The following is a 22,639-nucleotide window of genomic DNA, read 5'->3' as shown; positions in this document are numbered from 1 at the left end:
TGCTCTGACATGAGCATAACTTTTAGGAGTGAAGGGGGGTGACAGTCGCACTGACTTTGTATTGGACTGTTCACACCTGAAACAATGCATTTACATCAACTAAGTTCCACGAGGACAGCGACCATGTTTAGTCTGTTCAACACTGCAACTTCAGTGATAGCAGAGTTTCTGGCACACGGTAAGTGTTCTAAATGAATATCTGACTCCTAAGAGAGTTCCTCCTCAAAAGAGGTATTTAAGCATAGGTTAAACATAGTTGGTCAACTACTTAGCAGAAGTAAAGAATTTAAACATCACCTTAGTGATGAAAAAGATGATCTTTAAAGACCATTCTAGCCTTGAAATGCTGAGTCTTTAAAAAGGGGCACCTTTTCTCTTACAAGAAGTTAGACCAACAAGAACTGAGTTTAGTTTTGCCATTTTTGTACTACCAGTCTTGGCGGCTAGCCTATTTGAATGAGGAATATATGGTTAACATAATTTCCATTCATAAAATCACAGATTTTAATATAGAACTGCTTATACAAAATGAAAATTATATAAACATAGCATGATAAAATTATATTGCAAGTAAATGATAAATTATACATTCTTAAAATAAGTCTGCCACACCAGAATACTCAAATCCATACCCTAGAATCACTGCAGTTGTATCAAACATTCATTTACAAACATACGCCACCATGTACAACTTTTCAAGTTACCTTCTCCCGGGAGTGTGTGAGTTCCGCTTTGGTGTTCTGTACCACGGTTTGGAGTCTCTCATTCTCTTGCCAAAGCAGCTGTTGTTCCTCATTCATCAGGTGATCCAACTTGTCCCAGGACAGCCTTTGCTGTTGGTTATGGAATCCTGATGGATGGGTGCCTATTTCTGGGGCCCAGTTCTTAAGAGAGAATTGTAGAGTTAAGCCTTAAAAACAGGCTGATTTCTTTTTTGAGCATCTTCTAATGAGAGTGAGCACATGTATATCTAGATATAAGTAAAACAATATTCTTGAGTGTTGATTTTTAAAAAACAAGGTTTGGAAGCTCTCTGTTTAAAATGGTCTTTGGCAAAATAGTCCCGTCAAATCTAATAGCAAAGATGATTGTAGGGCAAGTCCCAGTTCCATATAGGACCCAAGCGCATAGAGATTGGGGACCTTAAAAATTACCTCATTCTTATGGAGTTATGCTTTGAACCCAAATAACTATTCTTTTGGTTAACAGAGAACACAGAGAACTCTGAAATGCACTGCTAACTTGAAAGATTTCACATGCTAAACTCTACTTTCATTTTCACATATGCAATCATATCCTTTTTTAGAATCAAAAGCACATATCATCCATATAATTGAGGCCTGAACTCAGGAATATGCTTTAAGCTACCATGGTGATTTTTTTGGATCCTGAAAAATGCTTTAAAAAAATTTTTTTAAAGGTAAAAAAAGGGTTAGGGTTAGGGTTTTTTCTTTCTCATGTTTTGCCTTTTAAGCCAAAACATGAAAAGGAAAAAAAAAAAGGTACAATCTCATTTTGAAAAAATTTTCAGCCCAGAAGTAATTTTTTTAAAATGGAAGCAACTATTATATTTTTTTTTAAAAAACACAGTTTAAAAAAAAGTATCACCAAGAGATAAAGTAGCTGAATTTAGTGCCTACTTTTATGGTAGGACAGTCTTAACATCTACCCAAGACTGACATACATACATTGTTCTTAATTTATTTGCACATAGATGAAACAGCATTGTGATATATTAAAACGAGACTTACTTTCTACAACATCAGAATGTTTTTGTTTTATTACTACAAAACAACTCAGCCATGGTCTTCTGACTTGCACAATTACCTAGTCACTATAGTTCCATTTATGTGAGGTTCAGAAACAAGCATCCCTAACCTATGGTGGCAGAAGGTAGAGAAGTGGTTCCCTTGGGGTTATCAACTGAAGGGGACACAAGAGAGCCTCCTGGGTGCTGGAAATGTTCTTTATTTTGAGCTAGGTGGTGGTTATACAAACATACATATATATTTTACCTTTAACTGTGTATATTTACATATACGTACATATATGTGTGTAAAAACAATCAAGTTATAGACTTAAAATTTACGCACTTTACTGTATAAAGTTTTATCTCAAGAAAGAAGGAAAGAAATTACCTTGTCACCAGCGTTCTGAAGTTGCTTGTGTAGAGACATCACTTCTTGTTTTAAAGCCTCCTTTTCCTGCTGAGTCACTTGTAGATCAGATTTAATTCGGGACATTTGCAGGTTTACATTCTGCAGGGTATCTTCTAAATTCTGAACCTGCATCATGAGAACAGTCATACACTGTGACAAATCCTCATGGTCTCACTTATAGCATGTCCATGTATGAATGAGCTAAGACAAAAGAACTCCAAGGTCCCTTCTGCTTCTACTTACTATATCCAGGTCTTTTCAGTTGCTCAGTGCAAATCTAGGATATTATGTATCTTTATAGGATGTTAAGTTATATTTAGGACAATAATGAACTATGCCTAGAGCAAGGTATTGCTGGTATAGTCATCTGGTATATTATCAACTGATATCTTACAGGACCAAGGAATACCAACTGGCATCATGACAGATGATTTTACTGAACTTTGTAGAAATTATGTTTTAGACTGTGATGTTGGTTTGTAAAGGACCTCTTAGATGAAAATAAAAACATATCTCTGTAGAACCCTACTCCATGCTAACAGCTCATATATATTTCAATTTAAAAAAATTTAAATTGGTAAACAGAATGTTAATAGAGAGCTTTAACTATAATTGGGCATGAACCTGCCTTAGAAATCCTAATTCTAAATTAGAAACAAGCAGTCATTTTTTTACACACTATTCTCAAGCTTTCATAAATAAGTAATCTCATAATGATGAGATAGTCTTATGATTATTTCATAATAATGAGATAATCTTATGATTATTTCATAATAATGAACTTTGGGAGAAACATTGTTCAAATTATTTTACTATACTGTAACGTGTCACATATTAGTTAAATTGAATCATTCTGAGCCCTCTTAGACCACATCCACCTGGAACATTCTTTCCACTTGGAGTTCTGCTGGGAGATATAGGAAAATATTAACTGTGCAGATGAAATAAGAATTGTCCACATACCTTTTCCTGTGAAGCCACTAGCTGTGATTTTAAGCTTTCACTCTGGTGTTCCCAAGACTTCTGTTCTTGCTTCATAGTAGCAATTCTGTGCTCTAAAAGACTTGATTTTGCCAACTGATTCAGGAAAAGAAAAGAGGTAACAGCACTTCTACAAACATGTCTAGCCTCATTTCACATGCCTTCACTTATACTGAAAAGATCAAGTACCATCTCTCTACATAGGGGATCAAGACAAAGTAAAAGAGAGACATTTCCTTGACTCCCTTTGTACCTTTAATTTTGAGGAGTCTCTTCTCTTTGGGGATTTCAATTTTTCCTTCTCATTGCCTCATGTTTTTGGGTGAGACATGGTGGGCTGGAAGGCAATTAGAAATCCCAAGAGTGTGCCATAATAGGAAAATATGGAATGCCTATTAAGGCAGGTGGCACAAAGGCAGCGTTTTTGGATTTGCTAGGGAAAATACAGTAGAAAAAAAAGTGTCTATGTAATGGATTTCAGATTATTAAACACATAATATTTATATTATTTATATTATATATAAGTAGATTAGTGATATATTTAAATAATATATATTAAGTAGCATAGTTACTTATTAAAATAAGACAAACTTTATTTTACTGTACTTAATATTTATTAAACAACTAATCTAGACTCCTGTTAAAATCATGGCCTCAGCAATCTACAGATTTAATGTGATCCCTATCAAATGACATTTTTCACAGAACTGGAACAAATAATCCTAAAATTTATCTAGAACCACAAAAGACCCAAAATTGCCAAAGCAACCTTGAGAAAAATGAACAAAGCTAGAGGCATAACCCTTCCAGACTTCAGACAATACTACAAAGCTGTAGTAATGAAAACAGTATGGTAATGGCACAAAAACAGACATATGGATCAATGGAACAGAATAGAGAGTCCAGAAATAAAGCCACACACCTACAGTCATTTAATCTTGGACAAAGGAGGCATGAATATATAATGGAGAAAAGAGAGTCTCTTTCAATAAGCAGCATTGGGAAAGCTGGACAGCTACATGTAAAACAATGAAGTTAGAATACTCCCTCACACCATACACAAAAATAAACTCCAAATGGCTTAAAGACGTATATATAAGACATGACACCATAAAACTCGTAGAAGAGAACATAGGCAAAACATTCTCTGACATAAATTGTAGCAATATTTTCTTAGGTCAGTCTCCCAAGGCAAAAGAAATAAAAGCAAAAATAAACAAATGGGACCTAATTAAACTTAAAAGCTTTTGCACAGCAAGGGAAACCATCAACAAAACAAAAGGACAACTTGAAGACTGGGAGAAAACATGCAGAAACGATGTGACCAACAAGGGATTAATTTTCAAAATATACAAAAAACTCATACAACTAAATATCAAAACAAAACAAAAAAACAAAAACACCAAACAACCAAATCAAAAAATGGGCAGAAAACCTAAACAGACACTTCTTCAAAGAAGACATACAGATGGCAAACAGGCACATGAAAAGATGCTCAATATTGTTAATAATTAGAGAAATGCAAGTCAAAACTACAGTGAGGTATCACCTCATACCAGTCAGAATGGCCATCATCAAAAAGTCTACAAATAATAACTGCTGGAGAGAGGGTGGAGAAAAGGGAACCCTCCTTCATTGTGGTGAGAATGTAAATTGGTGCAGACACTACGGAGAACAGTATGGAGGTTCCTTAAAAAACTAAAAATAGAGCTACCATATGATCCTGCAATCCCACTTCTGGGCATATATCCAGAAAAGACAAAAACTCTAATTAAAAAAGATATATGCACCCAATGTTAATAATGGCACTATTTACAACAGCCAAGACATGGAAGGAACCTAAGTGTTCGTTGACAGATGAATGGATAAAGAAGATACATACACACAATGGAATATTAGCCATAAAAAAGAATGAAATAATGTGGACCTAGAGATTATCATACTAAGTGAAGTCAGTTAGACAGAGAAAGACAAATATTACATGATATCACTTATATCTGGAATCTAACAAATGGTACAAATGAACTATTTACAAAACAGAAACAGACTCACAGACATAGAAAACACACTTATGGTTACCAAAAGAGGAGGAGGAGGGAGGGATAAATTAGGAGTATGCGATTAACATATATACGCTACCATATCTAAAATAAACAACAAGGATTCACTGTATAGCACAGGGAATTATATTCCATATCTTGTAATTATCTATAATGGAAAAGAATGGAAAAAAAGAAGTACATACACACACATAGACGTATAACCGAATCACTTTGCTATGCACCTGAAATTAACACAATATTGTAAATTAACTATACTTCAATAAAAGAAAAAAAAATCATGGTTTCAGGAGCTCTAAGGTCACAAAATGCTGCTCTAGGAGACTTTTAGGCTAACATGTAGCCCCCCACGTGCCACTGGCATTAGAGAAATGCTCATAATGGTACACACTCTCCAATGATGGTAAAAAAGTCTTATTTTTACTACCTTATCAACACAGCTATTTAATTCTTCACTTAGAGCCTCCTTTTCTTTCAGCAGTTTTTCATTGTGGCTTAGAATACTAGAAATTTTTTGCTGGAAGTCAGAGAGACTGGGACATCTGTGCCGCTGTAAGAGATAAACAAGCCCACCCATCACGTCTCATGGTTGTATTTAAAAAGATGTATTTATAAACAGGACATTTTCATGGCTGCTGCTGTTTCCCTAGCTGTAGATATTTCCGAGGACATATAAACTCTAGGGGAATATAATTAACTTTAACAAAACGTTCCCTGCTGGTTTCTCTCTATTCTCCAACTGACTGCTGAAATGTCTGCTTAGACAAAATCAACCAGACATTAAGTAATGGTCCTAGCTTTCTGTTTTACCTTCAGGATACAATAAATAACATACTGCCATTCTGTCATGAATTTAACTTGTGCACATATAGCACAAAACATTTTCCCCGTGCTTTTTTAACTAGAAAAAAATCTTTTTCAACCAAGACTATGGAATTGATATCAACCAAGTACCATGTATCAACCAACAAAAGGGGAAGGTTTTTTTTTCTGTTTTTTTAAAAATATTTATTTATTTATTTGGCTGTGCCGGGTCTTAGCTGCGGCATGTAGGATCTAGTTCCCTGACCAGGGATCGAACCCGGGCCCCCTGCATTGGGAGCATGAAGTCTTTCATCGCTGGACCACCAGGGAAGTCCCAAGGGCAAGTTTAAAGATAAATCAAGCAGTGTTTTTCAGCTCTTTCTGCAAACCCTTCCCTTTGGAAGATGCCTAAATTGACTTGCTAAGAAAAAGGTTGCTGGTATGGACACACTGGCTTCTTCCTCTGCACTTTATGGCATCAAGACAAACCGAAAACTTTTTGTTCCTTTTCATCATCAGCCTGAGCACTACTGACATTTTGGGGCAGGTAATTCCTTGCTGTGGGAGACTGTCCTATGCACTGTAGGATGGTTAGCAGCATCTCTGATGTCACCTGTTAGATTCCAGTAGCACAGCCTGCCTCCCCATACACTGGGTGTGAAAACCCAAAATGTCCCCAGACATTGCTAAATGTCTTGGGGTGGGGAAGCAATTTCTACCTCCCCACAACCACTGCTTTAAGGAGACTGATTGTTTCTTACACTTCTTAACCCTTCCCATAGTTCATATGTTTTCAATTTCCCTCTACTTCACTTGGCTTTCAATTATTTATTGTCATTATGATTTTACGGCCATCTTTCAACTTTTTACCTGAAGTTCTTTTACGTTTAGCTTTAGGAATAGTATGACAAAATAGACTTTAAGGATTGAATCTTATCTTCAACTGGCAACAAATCCAGCATAATTTACAAATCTAAACAAGTCAGAAGGATGAAGGAAAGTGTAAAGAACCTGGGCATTGGTTAACAAAGGCCTTTTTTCCTTTGCTCACTACCCCATCCCCAGACCCTCACAAAGCCTGGTATCATCTTGGGTGTCTACAGACTGGTATGTGACTACTGCTGATGCTATTCATGTTTCTTTTCAGTGCAACATATAATACAAATAAAAATGTTTTGTGAACAAGAAATTATTATGTCATACAGAGCAGCACAGGCTTTCTAGGTCCAAGCTGTGTGGAAGCAACAATGGGCTGACACCATCTTAACTCTTGTGATCCAAGAGTCCAGGTGCCTTGAACAACTGCCCACCAAAAGCAAAAGGGCTCACTGTTCTTCCATCTCACTACTTATATCAATGCTTCAAAAAATATGCAATAAAAATGTGCCGGGGGCTTCCCTGGTGGCACAGGGGTTGAGAGTCCGCCTGCCGATGCAGGGGACACCGGTTCGTGCCCCGGTCCGGGAAGATCCCACATGCCGTGGAGCAGCTGGGCCCGTGAGCCATGGCCGCTGAGCCTGCGCGTCCGGAGCCTGTGCTCCACAACGGGAGAGGCCCCAACAGTGAGAGGCCCGCGTACCGCAAAAAAAAAAAAATGTGCCAAATGATGTCCTCATCATACTATTTTACTCCCAACTCGGCTCCTTTTCTTCTGATCCCTAGCTTGGCAAAATCACAAAGCATACATTTCCCATGCTATGGATTTGGAATCCACCATTATCATCTGAAAGGCTGAACAAGAGACAAAAAATGATAAAGGAGAAAAGTATGCCCAAGTTAATTAGGATGAATTTAGTAATAACAGCTCTGGAATACTTATATACCACAAAAAAGCCTTTTAACTTCTGGAATGTTTATACGGACAGACAGCTTCTGCTATGGCAGAACAGATAAACTTTGCATAGCAGCATCTGACTTGAAAAGGTTCTTATAAAGCACCTATCGGGTACCAATACTGTATTAGGCACTGTAAGAGATACAAATTCCCTGAGAGTCTCATAATCCTATTAGGAAATCAAGACTTACAGGTGTCAATTAGGAATCAATATGAACATAACACACTCAGTGGTACACACTCAGCATTCAGAGAGGGACAACTTTATGCTCATAGGCTGAATAGGTATAAGAATTTTATAATCTAAGGATATCATAATATTAAAGTAATCCTTTGGTGAAGCAAATAAATAAAATGGAAAAACTAAATTCTCCTAGTATAAATCAGGATTGCTCCAACTGAGGGATTCATGTGCTCATTGAAAAATTCAGAATAAAGAATAAAATTGGACAACGTTCAGAATATATTAAGGTGAACCCTCTTTAATACTTAAAATTAGGTCTTTGTTTGAAACTTCGAAATGTGCTTCTTAAAGCCAAATTCATAGGTAAGACTGCATCCCTGATAATGTTCTAGAATCTACTCTTCTGCCCAAGATAGATGCCTCAAACTCACTATGAGAAAAAGGGATGATGAGGGACCAGCTTCACCTGTGTCTCACAAATCTGGGTGAATAGTTATTAAAGTTATGAGTAAGAAAGTCACCATCTTTTTAGACAAATTTATATTATTTAACATCTGGCCGGGAGAAGGCAGAGCAACAAATTTTTTTTTTTTTTTTTTTTTTGCTGTACGCGGACCTCTCACTGTTGTGGCCTCTCCCGTTGCGGAGCATAGGCTCTGGATGCGCAGGCTCAGCGGCCATGGCTCACGGGCCCAGCCGCTCCGCCGCATGTGGGATCTTCCCGGACCGGGGCATGAACCCGTGTCCCCTGCATCGGCAGGTGGACTCTCAACCACTGCGCCATCAGGGAAGCCCAAATTTCTTAAACTGAAGTGGTTATGGTTCATTTATAGTAACAGAATGTCAGTCTACAACATGTAAGTTACATAACTAGAAAAACATTTAGAGAATTAGCAATAGGAGCCCTTATAAATAGACTTGTACTGCAAGCCCTCAACTTTACTAAGTAATAAGCTAGTTAACAGGACTCAGTAAAAAGGACATTTGGTGGCTAGAAGAGTCAGACCATCAGGTGCATAATATTCTATGAGCCCCCCCATACCTCCTGTCCCCACCTAAGCAACACACGATCTTACTTGTTTCATTTTCTCCAGTTCATCTTTGAGAAGGAGGTTTTCCTGTTCCACAATATGAATTTGTAGTTTAACTTCAGAAAGTTCTGCCTCCAGAGAAGACACTAAAGTGGAAGACTAAGAAAAAATTTAAAAAGTCATATAATACATATATTCATTTAGCCTGGGGAAACTTAGTAAATTCACAAAAGGCAAACACAAGTACAAATTCAATGACACACTGTTTAATATCATTTGTCCTTATACTCAATGGAACTAACCAAAACTATCTTTTAATAGACTTTCCACTAAAATGGCACGAACATGAGTTCTAAGTTCGTTTTTGAAGATTTCTTCACTGTAAAGTCACTATCTTTCTCTGGAGGTAGATGCTTTGAGACCATGCAAATAGTGTTTTTCCTTAAGCTTTTGCTTATTGATTTTAGTGTCTATCAATGGATTTTATCTACAACAATTACTACTCTGGTGTTTGCCTAATGAAGACTTTCTATTTCCTTCTTTCTTCCTACATTTATTAATTGGAATTCTCTTGTAAGGAAGAGCTGTTATCTCCCCCCGTTATTTATGTATTCAATTTTTTTGATAACAGTATGGACCTATAGATATTTTATTTTGCATTTTATAATTATACTTATTTTATGCTATGCTTTATTTTGTTGATCAAATTATTCCAGCTTTGGCCATTAGGAGCTTCTTCAGGTTGTGCACTGTCTTTTTGACATGCCCCATCTTTGGGGGGGCACCTTTTTCTTTCTGATACCATGAGATGTTCCAGGCTTATCTTGAATTGACCCTGCCCCAGCCTTGGGAGCAATCATTTTTCCAAGTAGCCCGGGCTCCTCTTACACGAGAATAGTGTTTAGAAACCAAGATCTGGGTACTCGATCCATATACACACATCTACATCTCTGTATCTATCTATCTGTCTATATATTAAGAAATACGAGTTTATACTAATACCTCAAATTCCAATCCAATATCAGAGGGTTCATTTTAGCCTTCTCAGTTTCCCCACTTGCAACTTCCTTTTCCAAAAATGAGAAACGCAGTTCTTATTATCTACAATACGTTTACTTATTTGTTCAATTCTAGTATACACAGAGTAGTTCCAGAATTACTAACATACACCCCCATGAGAAACACATTTACTGACTAGATTATTATTGCCTTTATGTACACTTCTTTTTGTCTTAACCCTACTGTATACAGTCAAGATACTAATTTCTAAATTACTTATTTTCTTCCACATTGTAGCTATGTTATCCATTTACAATACAGTTAGGTTCATTTGTTAGCATTTGTGTTCCATTTTAGTACCCCCCATCTTTGTTTTTTGGATTGGTTTTGTGTGTTTATTTGAGGGGGTATGCGAAGAGTATGTAAAACATTACTGTGGTTCTAAGCATCAGAGCTATGTGAAAATGTTCTCAGAAGTGTCACTCCCTTCCTCATTCCTTCTATCACATTCCCATTCCTCTCTTCCATCCCTTTCCCACTCGCCCTCTATAGGTAACCATCTCTTTAGTTATCTGGTTTATCATTCCCATATTTCTTTTACATAAATTTCTGTATTTCTTTTACACAAATACATGTGTATTGTCTAATATCCCCTTCTTTCTTACACGGACGGAGACATACTATCTTAGATACTCTATTGAGCTCTTCTTTTTTCATCTAACAGTATGTCCTGGAAATCATTTCACACCAAGAGATCTTTCTCATTTGTCCTTTCTTTCTCTTTTTCTTTTTTTATAGCTGTATAATACTACTCCATGTATGGCTATACCCATCACATTTATCCAACAACTCTCCGATGTATGGGCATCTAGGTTGTTTCCAATATTTTGCAGTTACAAACAATGCTGCAATGAATAACCAACGCTTTACGGTGAATTTTCATATTTTTAGAGGAATATCTTTAGGGTAAATTCCTAGAAGTCAGATTGCTAGGACAAAAGGTAAGTACATATGTAATTTTGCTAGATTTGCCAAATTTCCTTCCAGAAATACAATATCAGTTTATATTCCACCAGCAATGTATGAAAGTGCCTGTTTTCCCAAACCCTTGCCAACAGAATATGTTGTTATATTTTTAAATTGTTGCCAATTACATAGGTGAGAAATGAGATATCAGTGTTATTTGCATTTCTAATTCTGAGTAATTTTGAACATTTTTTCAAGGTTTGAGGGCCATTTTTATCTTTTTTGTGTGTGTGAATTTTTGTTCATGTATTTTTTCCCATTTGGCTATCAGATTTTGCTCCTAAGCCCTTTGACTTTTAAGAGCTCTTTACAGAGTAGGGATATTAGCTCCACTCTTGATGGTATAAGATGCAAATATTTTCTCCCAGTTTGTGAGTTGTCTTTTGACTTTGTTTATGGTATTTTCTTGGTCATGCAAAAATTAAAAAAATTTAATCAGGTCATTTTTTGCCTCTAGTTTATGAGTCATAGTTACATAGCCTTTCTCTACCCCAAGCCTAAAGATGAATTTGCCCAATTTCTACTAGTACTTGTATGTTTTACCTTTTATATTTAGACTCCTAATCCAATTGGAATTTACCCTTATGTATGGTGTAAGATATAGATCTAATTTTATTTTCAGTTGTCTATCCAGTGATCTAGGCACCACTTATTAAAAAGTCCATCTTTACCCCAGTGATTTGAGAAGCTACCTTTGTTATATACTAAGTTTCCATATGTATTTGGGTCTAATTCTAGACTTTCTCTTCCACTTATCTGTCTATTCATGTGCGAACACCACACTGTTTTAATAATTAGGACTTTATGTATAAGAAATTAAATACAAGCATTTCTTTTATTTACTGGGATTTCCTCCAGAAAGGCTGTAGAGTGGCTATAGACCATACCTGCACTTTACAGTGTTCCAGTTCTTCTTTTAGATTAGACTTCTCTTGTTCCCATTCCTCACATGTACCATGTCCTGGCTCTTTATCCTTCTGACTTAGCATTTCTGCTAGACGTTGATTAACTTCTTGTAGTTCTTTCTGATTTTGAGAATTCTTTTGGCTAAGCTCCATATTTTCCAAATCCAACTGTTGGTTTTTGGTTTTTAATTCTGAAATCTAATTAAAATTGAAATAAGTCTTAAAAACTAGTTATCCTACTTCTGCTAAAAATATATTTAGAGACTAATTGTTTTACCTTCTCTATGTAAAGTTACACACACACACACACACACATTTAATAGCAGAAAAAATACATACTCATTATTACAAAGTCAGTCAGTTCAGAAGGGTATGAAGAAGTGACAGACACTCTGTCCAATCCCACTCCACAGCGGTAGCCACTGTTCACAGCTGGGTATGTATCCCTACAGATTATTTTCTATGCATATACAGACCTATATACGTGTAGTTTTTTCCTTCTTTAGAACAAAAATTTGCATTATTTCAGATGTTCGGATAGTCTGCTTTTTCCACTTATAATATCTTACAGACTCTTATTCTTTCCAAATCGGTGCATTCAGAAACCACCACATGCTATATTTTTAGTGGCTATAGGGCAGTGGTCGCCAACCTTTTTGGCACCAGGGACCAGTTTCATGGAAGACAATTTTTCCACGGACCTGGGCTGGGGAGGGGGGGGGGTCGGGGGAGGGGGATGGTTCAGGCGGTAACGCGAGTGATGGGGGGGCGATGGGGGGCAGCAGATGAAGCTTCACTCTCAACCGCCGCTCACCTCCTGCTGTGCGCCCGGTTCCCAACAGGCTGCGGACCAGTAGTGGTCTACGGCCCGGGGGTTGGGGACCCCTGCTATGGGGTATTCCATGTATCAAGACATTCCATACTGTATTTATCCATTCCCACACTGATAGACATATAGGTTTATCATTTTTTCTTTTAATTATGAAGAAACAAAACAATCTTTTGGAAAATTCATTTACACATGGTAGCATTTTGTATTTAGGATCTTATTTTTGGAAGTAGGGCTGCTGGGTTAGAAGGTGTGCATATACATTACTGTTTTGATCGATATCCCCACAATGTCTTCCTCATAGACTACCAACTTATAGTCCTATAATGTATGAGTATATTTGTTTCCTCATTCCCTTTTTAATACTAGACAAGATCAATCTTTAATTTTTGCTAATCTGACAGGTGAAAAAGAGACTCATTTAATTTGCCCTTCCCTAATTACTAATGAGGCTAACCATCTTTTTATATGTTCACTTCTTTTTTTCTGACTTGACCAATCATATAAATTATTCACTTTTCTACTCCATTTTGCAATTTGTTTGTAACAGTACAGAATATATTTTGGACGTTAACACCTTGTCTATTTCAAGTGCTGAAAATAGTCTTTTCCCAGGATGTCCTTGTCTTTTGACTGTTTCAGATAGATTCTCAAATGGCTTTTCCCCACACAATTGCATATTGTTGAGATTATACAAATTGGGCATTGAACGGCACAAGCTATCTAAATAAATCATAATTCTGTGAAAATATACATGGATTAACTAGTATTCTATATCTGTAAAATGCTGTTCTTAACTTTCTGCTTTTAATTGTGGTGAGGAAAGAGGAAGGAGCTAACATGAATCAAAACCACATGTGGGGACCTCCCTGGTGGTCCAGCGGATAAGACTGTGCCCTCCCAATGCAGGGGGCCCTGGTTCGATCCCTGGTCGGGGAACTAGATACTGCATGCATGCTGCAACTAAGGAGTCCGCATGCTGCAACGAAGATCCCATGTGCTGCAACTAAGACCTGGCGCAGCCAAAATAAATAAAAATTTTTTAAAAAAGGGCTTCCCTGGTGGCGCAGTGGTTGAGAGTCCGCCTGCCGATGCAGGGGACATGGGTTCATGCCCTGGTCTGGGAGGATCCCACATGCCACGGAGCAGCTGGGCCCGTGAGCCATGGCCGCTGAGCCTGCACGTCCGGAGCCTGTGCTCCGCAACAGGAGAGGCCACAACAGTGAGAGCCCCGCGTACCACACACACAAAAAAAGCTATCTGCTACAAAGAGCACAGCTGAATCTAATTCAAAACAAAACAAAACCACAGGCAACACAGAGCTAGTATTTCACAGGTTCGGTTTTAGAGGTTATCACCTCCCCACTCCCACTGATTATAAAGCTAGTATTCAGCACCAGAGTCTAGAAATAATATATACATTATTATATTCACAGAAAATAGAAACCTAGTTTAGAATTAGCATGAGGTGAGTTTCCATTTTGAAACTCAGGATTTACAACCTTACCATTATTAGCTACAGTTCCAGTAGCATGTGCTGTAAATTTCAAATTTTAAAAAAGAAAATTTTAGAATCAGGAAACATTGGGAAATATTCTCTCCTTACCTGTTTCTTTAAATTTTCAACCATCTTCTGAACTGCAGCTTTTTCCTGTTTTACGGTTTCTATTTTTTGCCTAAAGGGACAATGAAAATATAACTTAAGAGTTAGGCTTTAACGGTTGAAGTAAAATAGTTTTAGTCCTCACAAAAATGCCTTAAGAACATTTAAATATATGTCTTACCACATTTCTTCCTGAGATCCATTTAATTTCCCTAATTTCAGGTTAGAAATGCTGTCTTCTTCATTTAAAGTAGTAATTTCATTTCTCAAAATAGAATTTTCCTCTTGAAGCTTCTCAGATTCATATCTGAAGTACAGAGATTTTTAAAAAATAGTTATAACAAGGCAGTCATCTGGCATCTTTGGAAAATACTTTATAGTAACTTCCAATTAAACACGTATTCCATGCCAGTTAAAAAGAAAAGCCTAAATTAGTAGTCTCTTGGTGCTTGGAACTCAAGCTATGACATATTGACTCATTTCTTTTGGGAAGTAAGAATTTCACTAAAAGACATTAGGGAAGTGTGACTGAAACACTTGAGCATGGAGACAGAAAGGAGACTCAATGCCCATCCTGGTTGCTGACTTTCTCAGTGGCAAGCATATGCTTTGAGCAAATTATTTATTTCAGTCTGAAGTCCTGCCTGCTCCTAAAGACAAAAGCCATATTACTAAGCTGTATGAGCTTCAGTTTTAAACCCCAGGGTACCTAGAGAAAGAAAATTCACTACATAAATGAAAGGGCCATGTCAAAATATGTACACTAATGTTTACTTTGTGATTTCTTTCATCTCATTATGATTTTTAGAACTAAATATGGTCTGAAGTAAAATGAGGAAAAACTACGCCCAGAATTATTTTGTTTTTTCATATCATTAAGATATTTCAGACATGATGTAGTATTTTACAAGTTTTTTTAACTAAATTTGTTAGAAGGCTATTGCAATCATATTTTATAAAGTTGAGTGAGCAGTGGTTCAAATTAGTATCATTTTTGTCTTTGTTCTTCAAGCACATTTATTAGAATCTGATAGCTCCTCAAAAAATTATATGTTCTAAGATAAATTTCCAATATTTACAGAATATCAGCCTGCACTTCAAGTGATATAAGTGAAAAACTATAAGCCATGAGACACAACACTTTTTCTATATTAGTGTAAGAAGAGAGTTCTTATCTACCAAGTGAGTTAATGATACACGAAAGGCATTCATTCTCATATAACTTGTTTCATCAAAATGAGGAAAATCACCAACATTTAGCCAAAAAAAACCCCACCAAAACTATCCATCCAAATGAAGTGCTACAAAAGAGTTAAAGACTTGGCACACATGGATGATGCACATGGTTAAACAACTAACACTCTCCATCATGAACTTTCACACCCTAAATGAATGACATTTATTTCCTATAGAGGAAGCAGTGCCTCCTAGGCAGGGTTATTCTACTTGTTAATACGACACAGAAGCAGAAGGAAGTCTAAAGTACTGCTCTCTTCTTGAAGACTAACAGGTTAGTTTCTCTAGGCACAGCAAGCAGCGAAGTTAGATTTGGTGAGGTGCTCTGTGGGATTCCGTGAAGTGTAGAAGGTACATACATTACCTCAGAAGCTCAACTTTTTGCTGCATCTCACTGCACGTGATTTGCAAGTCATGCATCATTGCCTTCAGCTCTTCCTCCTTTTCTCCTTGAGAAGGTACATCTTTTTGCTTAACCAAAGCAGTGACTCTTTCCCTCAACTTTCTAGTCAGCTCCTGCAGCTTCTTTTTCTCCCGTTCTAACTCTGTGATTGTGGCCTGGCGTTGAAAATGTTTGTCCTGAAGGCTGAGGAGAGCAGTGTTTTCCTCCAGTATTACTTGGTTCTGTACTCCAGGCTTTTCTTGATGTGTCTGGAGTGTTCCATGTAGCCAGGCAATTTCATGTGCTTTTACTTTTTCTAAGAGCTGTGTATTCTCCTGCTCTAGGTACTGGTTTTCTTGACAATGTTCTTCTATAATATGGTGTACATTCATAATCTTTGGTACACACTCTTCCAGTGTCTGATTTAGTTCAAGGACCTTTTCATCAGGTCCAACTTCCAGGTTATCTAAATGGGCTTCCCATAAGGAGAAGCAGTCATACTGCAGCACTGCTCTTTCTTGCAGCTTCTCGATCTTGCCTTGAAGTCGCAAAACCAGAACATGCAGTTCCTCATTTTCTCTTTTGACCTCATCATAACTCTTTTCCAGGCTAAGGAATGTTTCAGTCACTTCTTCAACTTTCTTTAGCTCATCCTGTAATTGGAACATTTCTGAAGTGAGTTCTTTGTTATTTTCTAGTGCTTCATCGTACCGCGTCTCCATCACTCTCAGCTCTTCATGAAGACACTCATTTTCTCTACTAGCATCTTCATATAACAATTTATACTTGGCGGAAGCCTCAGGGATTCTTTCAAGCATCTTTAATTTCTTTTTTAGCACAGAAACATCAAAAAGTAAGTCCTGTTTCTTTTCAGAAGCTCGATCACAGTCTGCACGTAAGATCATTAGTTGTTCCTGAAGCTGGCCAATCTGATTCTTTAGGTCCCAGGTTTCAGTCCTGGTCTCCTCACTATTTTCAAGCTCAGAAAAACTCTCTATTGATGCTTCAGACTCCTCTATTCTGACCTCCTGTCTCTGACCAGAGCTCGTCCCCGTACTTTCCAGATCCCGGACCTCATCGCCTTGCAGGTCACTTAGGACGTGCTGCATGGTTCCACCTTCTACTTGTTTCATTCGGTTTGGCAGTAAAAATGGCTCTGTTTGTTCCATGGAATTTCCAAAAAACCCAGTAGTTGGCTCATCTAAACAAGAAGACATTACTGACTCTGGCTCTAATTTTTGCAGCCTCTGTTGCAACCTAGAAATTTCAGTTGCCATTTTCACATTTTCCTTCACTGCTCGTTCATGAGCCCTTTGCAGGCTTAAGAGGACATCTCCGTTCTCTTCCAACAGCTGCTCTCCTTGCTGGAGCAGGGACATGGCTCCACTTCCTTCCACCTCCTCCCTTCCCATTGCCTGGCAGCCATTCTGAAGCCTGGAGGGAGGAGATCCCACCTGCTCCATTTCCTTAATTTTATTCTGAAGCCTGGAGATTTCTGTGCTCATCTCAGCCCTCTCTTGATCTGCTTTCTCACAGGTTGCTTTGTAGACACTCTCCATGGCCAGAAGCTTGGACATCATTTCCTGCCTCTCCTGGTCACGTTCCCTTTCTAGCCTTTCAAGCCTCTGGCTGGCCAGCTGCTCCGAGGCGCCTGCCTGGCACAGGACCTGCTCACGGTCCTTCAGTTCTCTTTCATGACTGCTCTTCAGCTCAAGTATCTGGCTGGACAGCAGACTTTGCTGACTTTCCGATACAGTTCTTAGATCTTCCAGGTCTTTGAGTAGCTGCTCTCTCTCAACAACCATGCTATTCAAATGTTCTTTGTATGTTTTCTCCAGCATCTCTTTCTCCTGGGTCAGGACCAGAGAAGTCGCTTTCTCTCTCTGGAGAGTCTCTTTAAGCTGCTCCTGGGCTTCTGCACACTCCTGGATGAGCTCGTCCTTCTCAAACTCCCACTGGGATCTCTCCTCGCGCTGTTGTTCCAGGACCTCCTTCAGCTCTCGGCGGTAGTGCCCCTCCAGACTTCGCAGAGCATTTTCACATCTCTCAGCGACTTTCTGACAGTCAGCCTGAAACTGGGCTTCTATCTGAGAGCTTCTTCTATTACACTCAGTTTCCATTTTTTCCCTAAATGTGGTCAACATACAGCATTACTGAAACTGCCATCAACTCCAGAAGCAAACAAAAAACATTTTCCCATGCATAGAAGAAGCAGCCAAGCAAACAATTTAAATATTTTCTAAAAATGGTCTTCACTTATTCCTATGTGATTCATTTATACTGAGAAGGGATCTCATTTCTGAGAGCCAATGCTGGCAGCCATAATTAATTTAAAAGACTTACTTACCTCTCTCTGCATTTAGAAGGAAAATTTAGAAACCAAATTCTTTGGTATACTCCCAGATGTATTTGTTTATGGATTTTTAGCCAAAACCTTAGGCTGATATTTCACATTAAATGTTCAAATGCATATTAACCTAAACCCAAATTTGGGAAATACATAAAATTCTTCCATTTTAATTAAGTAGACATTGGTGGATAATAGTCATATAAACCACACATATTAACAAATTCATTATGTTTTGCTTTTTATTTAATAAAGTAGCACCGGGTTAGAGTATGAAGCACCAAAGCCCTGAAAAGTACCTGAGATTTCACGTGAGGAAAGTAAGCACGAAATGGTGTTTCATAACTCTGGAAGGAAATGTAACTTTGCCCAGAATCTAGCTTATAAATGGCCTTTCTCAGAAAACAGCAAGACTGAACTAGGAAGAAATCACATTTGTGATAATCTTATCCTCATCTGGAACCTTAAAAAGTACACTCCTGATACAAAAAATACTTTCCTCTTTCTAAAAAAAAGTTTCAATACCCCAAGGTAGGCTTATATCTAAACAACGGCAAAACAAGTTGAAAAACTAAAAAAGAATCTAGTCCGTCAGTGGGCTATTATGTCTTCTGATTTTTCAAAGTCTCCTTAACTGACTGGGATTTCTGGTGCCCCTGAGGAATGGTGCCCCAGTTTCCTCCATTTCCCCCGTTTTCTTACCTTCCCTCACGTAGTTCCCTTTGGTGTTTTTCCAAGAGCTCTTTTTGCAATTCCTCTTTCTCAAGAGTATGCTTCTCCACCAGGCTTTTCAGCTGCTCCTGGTGAACTTGTTCTAGTTCCTGAGTCAAGCTTCTCACCTTCTCTTCTGTCCAGGCACCATTTTGAATGAGTTTTTCCCTCTCTCCATTAAAGCTTTCCTCTGCCTGCTCCAGCCTAGCCCTTAGCTCCATCTCATGCTCCAGCCTCAGCTCCTCCTGCAGGTGAGCCTTTTCCTCATCCCACTTCATTTCCAGTTGTTTTTTCTCCTCCTCATGTCTGCAGATAGCCGTGTGTTGTACCTCCTTGAGTACCACTGTCTGGCCCTGAAGTTCTGCAATTTCATTTTTAAGGTCACTTATTTGTTCTTCCAAGATGTGCACTTCATTCTCATACTTTTGCTTCATGTTCTCCTGCTCCTTTTTACAGGCAACCTTGGTTTCATCTAGCTGCTTTTCATAATGATGCACCTAAAGCCAGAAAGTAGAACCACCACAATGTTATTCAACTCAAGGCCATGGAAAGGTGATGGGGCAGTAATTACTTTTCTCCTACAAGACATTCCTCAGTTTTCCCATTTTTTTGTTTTAAAGTAACAATTCAAAAACACATTAAATAAGATATCTTTAAGTCAGGCATGGTTTGATTACCTTTTTAACTTGGTTGAATTTCATTAGTTTCTGAACAACTCTATTAAAACTGACTAGACCTTCACAGAGATACCATTTGTCTCCACGGGCATCCTTTCCAACTGCAAACTTAGGGCCTTAACATAGTTAATTAAATTTAAGTATTTGTTTAACACCTGTCAGGTACCCTGCAGGCCTCATGGGGACACAAAGTTGGGTAAGACATAGCCCCTGTCATTAAGGAAAAACCACTCTAGACATGCTCATGACAACTACAAAAAAGTATACTATAAGTCAGAATAAAACATATAAAAGGTATAGGGAAAATAGTTACAATGTAACCTGGGATTCAAAGGAGGGAAAAATCACATTTGGTTGGGAGACTTCAGCAATGTAAGAGGTAGCATTTGATATAAACTCTGAAGGTTAAGTAGACTTTCAAGAGGTAGAAAGAAATAATAACACAGCACGTAATAGCATGAGCAAAAGAGGACAGTTTGATGAAGAGCAGCAAACTACCTAGTTTGGCTGGAGGATAAGGTAACTCAAAGGAATGGTAAAAGAGAAGACTGGAAATATAACCTAGAGCAACACGGTAAAGGGTTTTGAAGGCCAAGATTCAGAATTTGTACCTAATTTAGGAAGTAATGCTATATCGAAGGGCTTTTTAGTTTTATTAAGATGTTTTTCAATGAGTTGGAAATAATGTAATTGTCTGCAAGTTCCATGCTTGCTAGGACTGAAGATACTACATTTTTAAGAATCTGTCTCCTATGAGGAAAAGGCCTCACCCTTGGCCTGTAAAACCATGCTGAGGTAGTGCGTTCCTGGTAGCCAACAGGACACAAGAGGAAATGTATAGAAAGTTCTGCTCTTTGAGAAAAAAGAATTGAGAATGTCCTACATGCAAAAGCTTGTCAGAGCTCAAAGAAATCAGAGAACAGGATTGATAAAAAGGTCTTACTTTATCTTCAAGCTCCAGTCTCAGGCAACACAAGTCCCTGTGATGTTGTTCTTTCATCTGTTCGATGACCAGCTCCGCCTCGATGCTCATATTCAATGGATTGCATTCTTCAGAACCAAGCCCTGAAAACACATCGGATCTGTTGACCCTGCAGCAGGTTCTTTCAATAACACAACTGGCATCTAAGGAAGGATATCAGTTTAATTGAGGAATAATTTTTAGCTTAAATTACTACAGATGAGATCTACTAGGAAACAACAGAAGACAAGAGAAGTCCCTTGTTTTTAAGTATTAGGGAAAACAAGAAAAAATGAAGGTGAACAGAGTCTTTCATGTACAGGCAATGTACCAAACCTTAATAGAATCCAATAGCAGGTGGGAGTAGATGTGGAAATTGTTGCTTAAAGGTGACCTCCTCCTAATGAAAATCCTGCAGAGTGAGGTAGTTAGGTCAAACCAACCAGCCTTCTTTCCATCCAATGAATACTGAGTGACAAATTAGCAGAGGGGCCATGTGGCAGGAGAATGAATGGCCAGCATACTTGCTATGCTTTGAGGTGTTAACGTCACGGGTCAAGATATCCAACCCACCCCTCAACATTACAAAAGATTCAGTATTGTAATATTAATTTCCTGTAGTGCAGATAGCGCCTTACCTTAAATTATCAGCTAAATTTTTTTAAAGAATAGGACATAGGTTAGGAGCCTGGATATAGGCAGATTCGATAGAAAATTCTCAACTCATTCATATGAGTTCACCTCTGCAACTGCCCATGATGATGACTGAGGACACTGAAATGTGAAGCATAAGCTGAGGGCTGAGCTAGTACAAGGACAAAATGATTACATCTAATACTACGTAGAAATCTCTTAAGGCAGGGGACTCAAAAAAGCTTTTCATGTGGAGATACACAGACAGATGCAAGAAAGAGCATACGTCTAGCATCTGGAATTGACAGTCTTGCTTTGGGCTTTCTCTTCATCTATCATGGCATATCCCCAACTGAGAAGTGATACCTGGGGTGTAAATCATCCCAAGATGACACAGCCTCATGTACCCATGAGGAGAACTCCCAGCCCTTGGTCATCTATGGAAAAGCCCAGAAAAGCTTCTGAGATACATCATATCAGTTGGGCTCCATTCTTATACCACAGTAAGGCTACAGAGTACAGACTTAGAATCAGAGGAGAGGTGTTCAAGCCTGTCCCTGTCCCCTCTCCAATCCCCTATTTACTCTAGAATAAATAGGTAAGGAGAAGAATAAACAACACTTGTAAGAACCTGTACTCCTGTTCCAAGGAGCAGTGGGGAAAACTATTTATGATGAAGAATTTATTATAAACCCTTTCTGAAACTGAAATTCAACACACTGGAGGAAAGGGGCAGGATGCCAGGAGGGAGGAAAAGAGCTGATAATGAATGTAGGGGGGTTCCCAAATGACTCTGCCTTCCAACCTTGCTACTCAAAATCCTCCTCAAAGGCACAGGCAACCAAGGTTTATTTATCTTATTTGTTGTTTTGCAGACATTTAGCACAGCCAGCATAAGGAAATCAAATTTTGTGGTTTCTGTCTGGCTCACTTTCCAAAACACTGTCATACCAGTTAGGTACTCTTTTAGAAAGGGAGGATTCAGCAATAACTCAGTGACTGAATTCTAACACTCCCAAGGCCTGGATTCTCAGACTTGTGGCCAGTTTTTTTTTTTTTTTTTAAACGAAGCAAATATCCTTGTGGTTTGATTTTTCCATTTCTTTGTTGATGCATATAAAAATCAGATGGAAATATTCTCATAAAGACTTCAAGGACAAATGAAAAAACAGACCACAAGTGAAACAGCTCAAGAAAATAGCACTGCCAAAGTCTTTTTTTTTGGCGGGGGGTGGTGGGGCGGGATTGCCAACATTTTGCAATTCTACATTCAACCA

The 22,639-nt window shown here is 38.2% G+C and overlaps 1 protein-coding gene across 13 annotated transcripts in view; it reads right to left on the bottom strand.

Annotated features, from left to right (window-relative positions):
• Positions 1-22,639, bottom strand: part of NIN (ninein) — a 107,522-nt gene that overhangs the window by 17,312 nt on the left and 67,571 nt on the right. For 6 of the 13 annotated variants that reach the window (XR_009531731.1, XM_060096236.1, XM_060096227.1 and 3 more), the window contains 11 exons: positions 20,712-20,893; positions 19,083-19,588; positions 16,016-18,160; positions 14,597-14,722; positions 14,419-14,488; positions 11,966-12,181; positions 9,099-9,212; positions 5,628-5,750; positions 3,123-3,236; positions 2,139-2,285; positions 705-884 (listed from right to left, as the gene is read on the bottom strand). Coding sequence is in view for 12 of the 13 variants with exons in the window: in XM_060096236.1 (XP_059952219.1) it covers positions 705-884; positions 2,139-2,285; positions 3,123-3,236; positions 5,628-5,750; positions 9,099-9,212; positions 11,966-12,181; positions 14,419-14,488; positions 14,597-14,722; positions 16,016-18,160; positions 19,083-19,588; positions 20,712-20,893 (3,923 nt within the window). In the remaining variant the exon portion in view is untranslated. The remainder of the gene's footprint in view (positions 1-704; positions 885-2,138; positions 2,286-3,122; positions 3,237-5,627; positions 5,751-9,098; positions 9,213-11,965; positions 12,182-14,418; positions 14,489-14,596; positions 14,723-16,015; positions 18,161-19,082; positions 19,589-20,711; positions 20,894-22,639) is intronic. The other 7 variants (XM_060096228.1, XM_060096232.1, XM_060096233.1 and 4 more) reach the window with 3 other exon arrangements.

The sequence above is a fragment of the Mesoplodon densirostris genome, chromosome 4 (assembly GCF_025265405.1).
Source record: "Mesoplodon densirostris isolate mMesDen1 chromosome 4, mMesDen1 primary haplotype, whole genome shotgun sequence".
Taxonomy (NCBI): Eukaryota; Metazoa; Chordata; class Mammalia; order Artiodactyla; family Ziphiidae; genus Mesoplodon; species Mesoplodon densirostris.
Note: the sequence above shows the minus strand (reverse complement) of the source record. Positions and strands in the feature narration are given on the sequence as shown.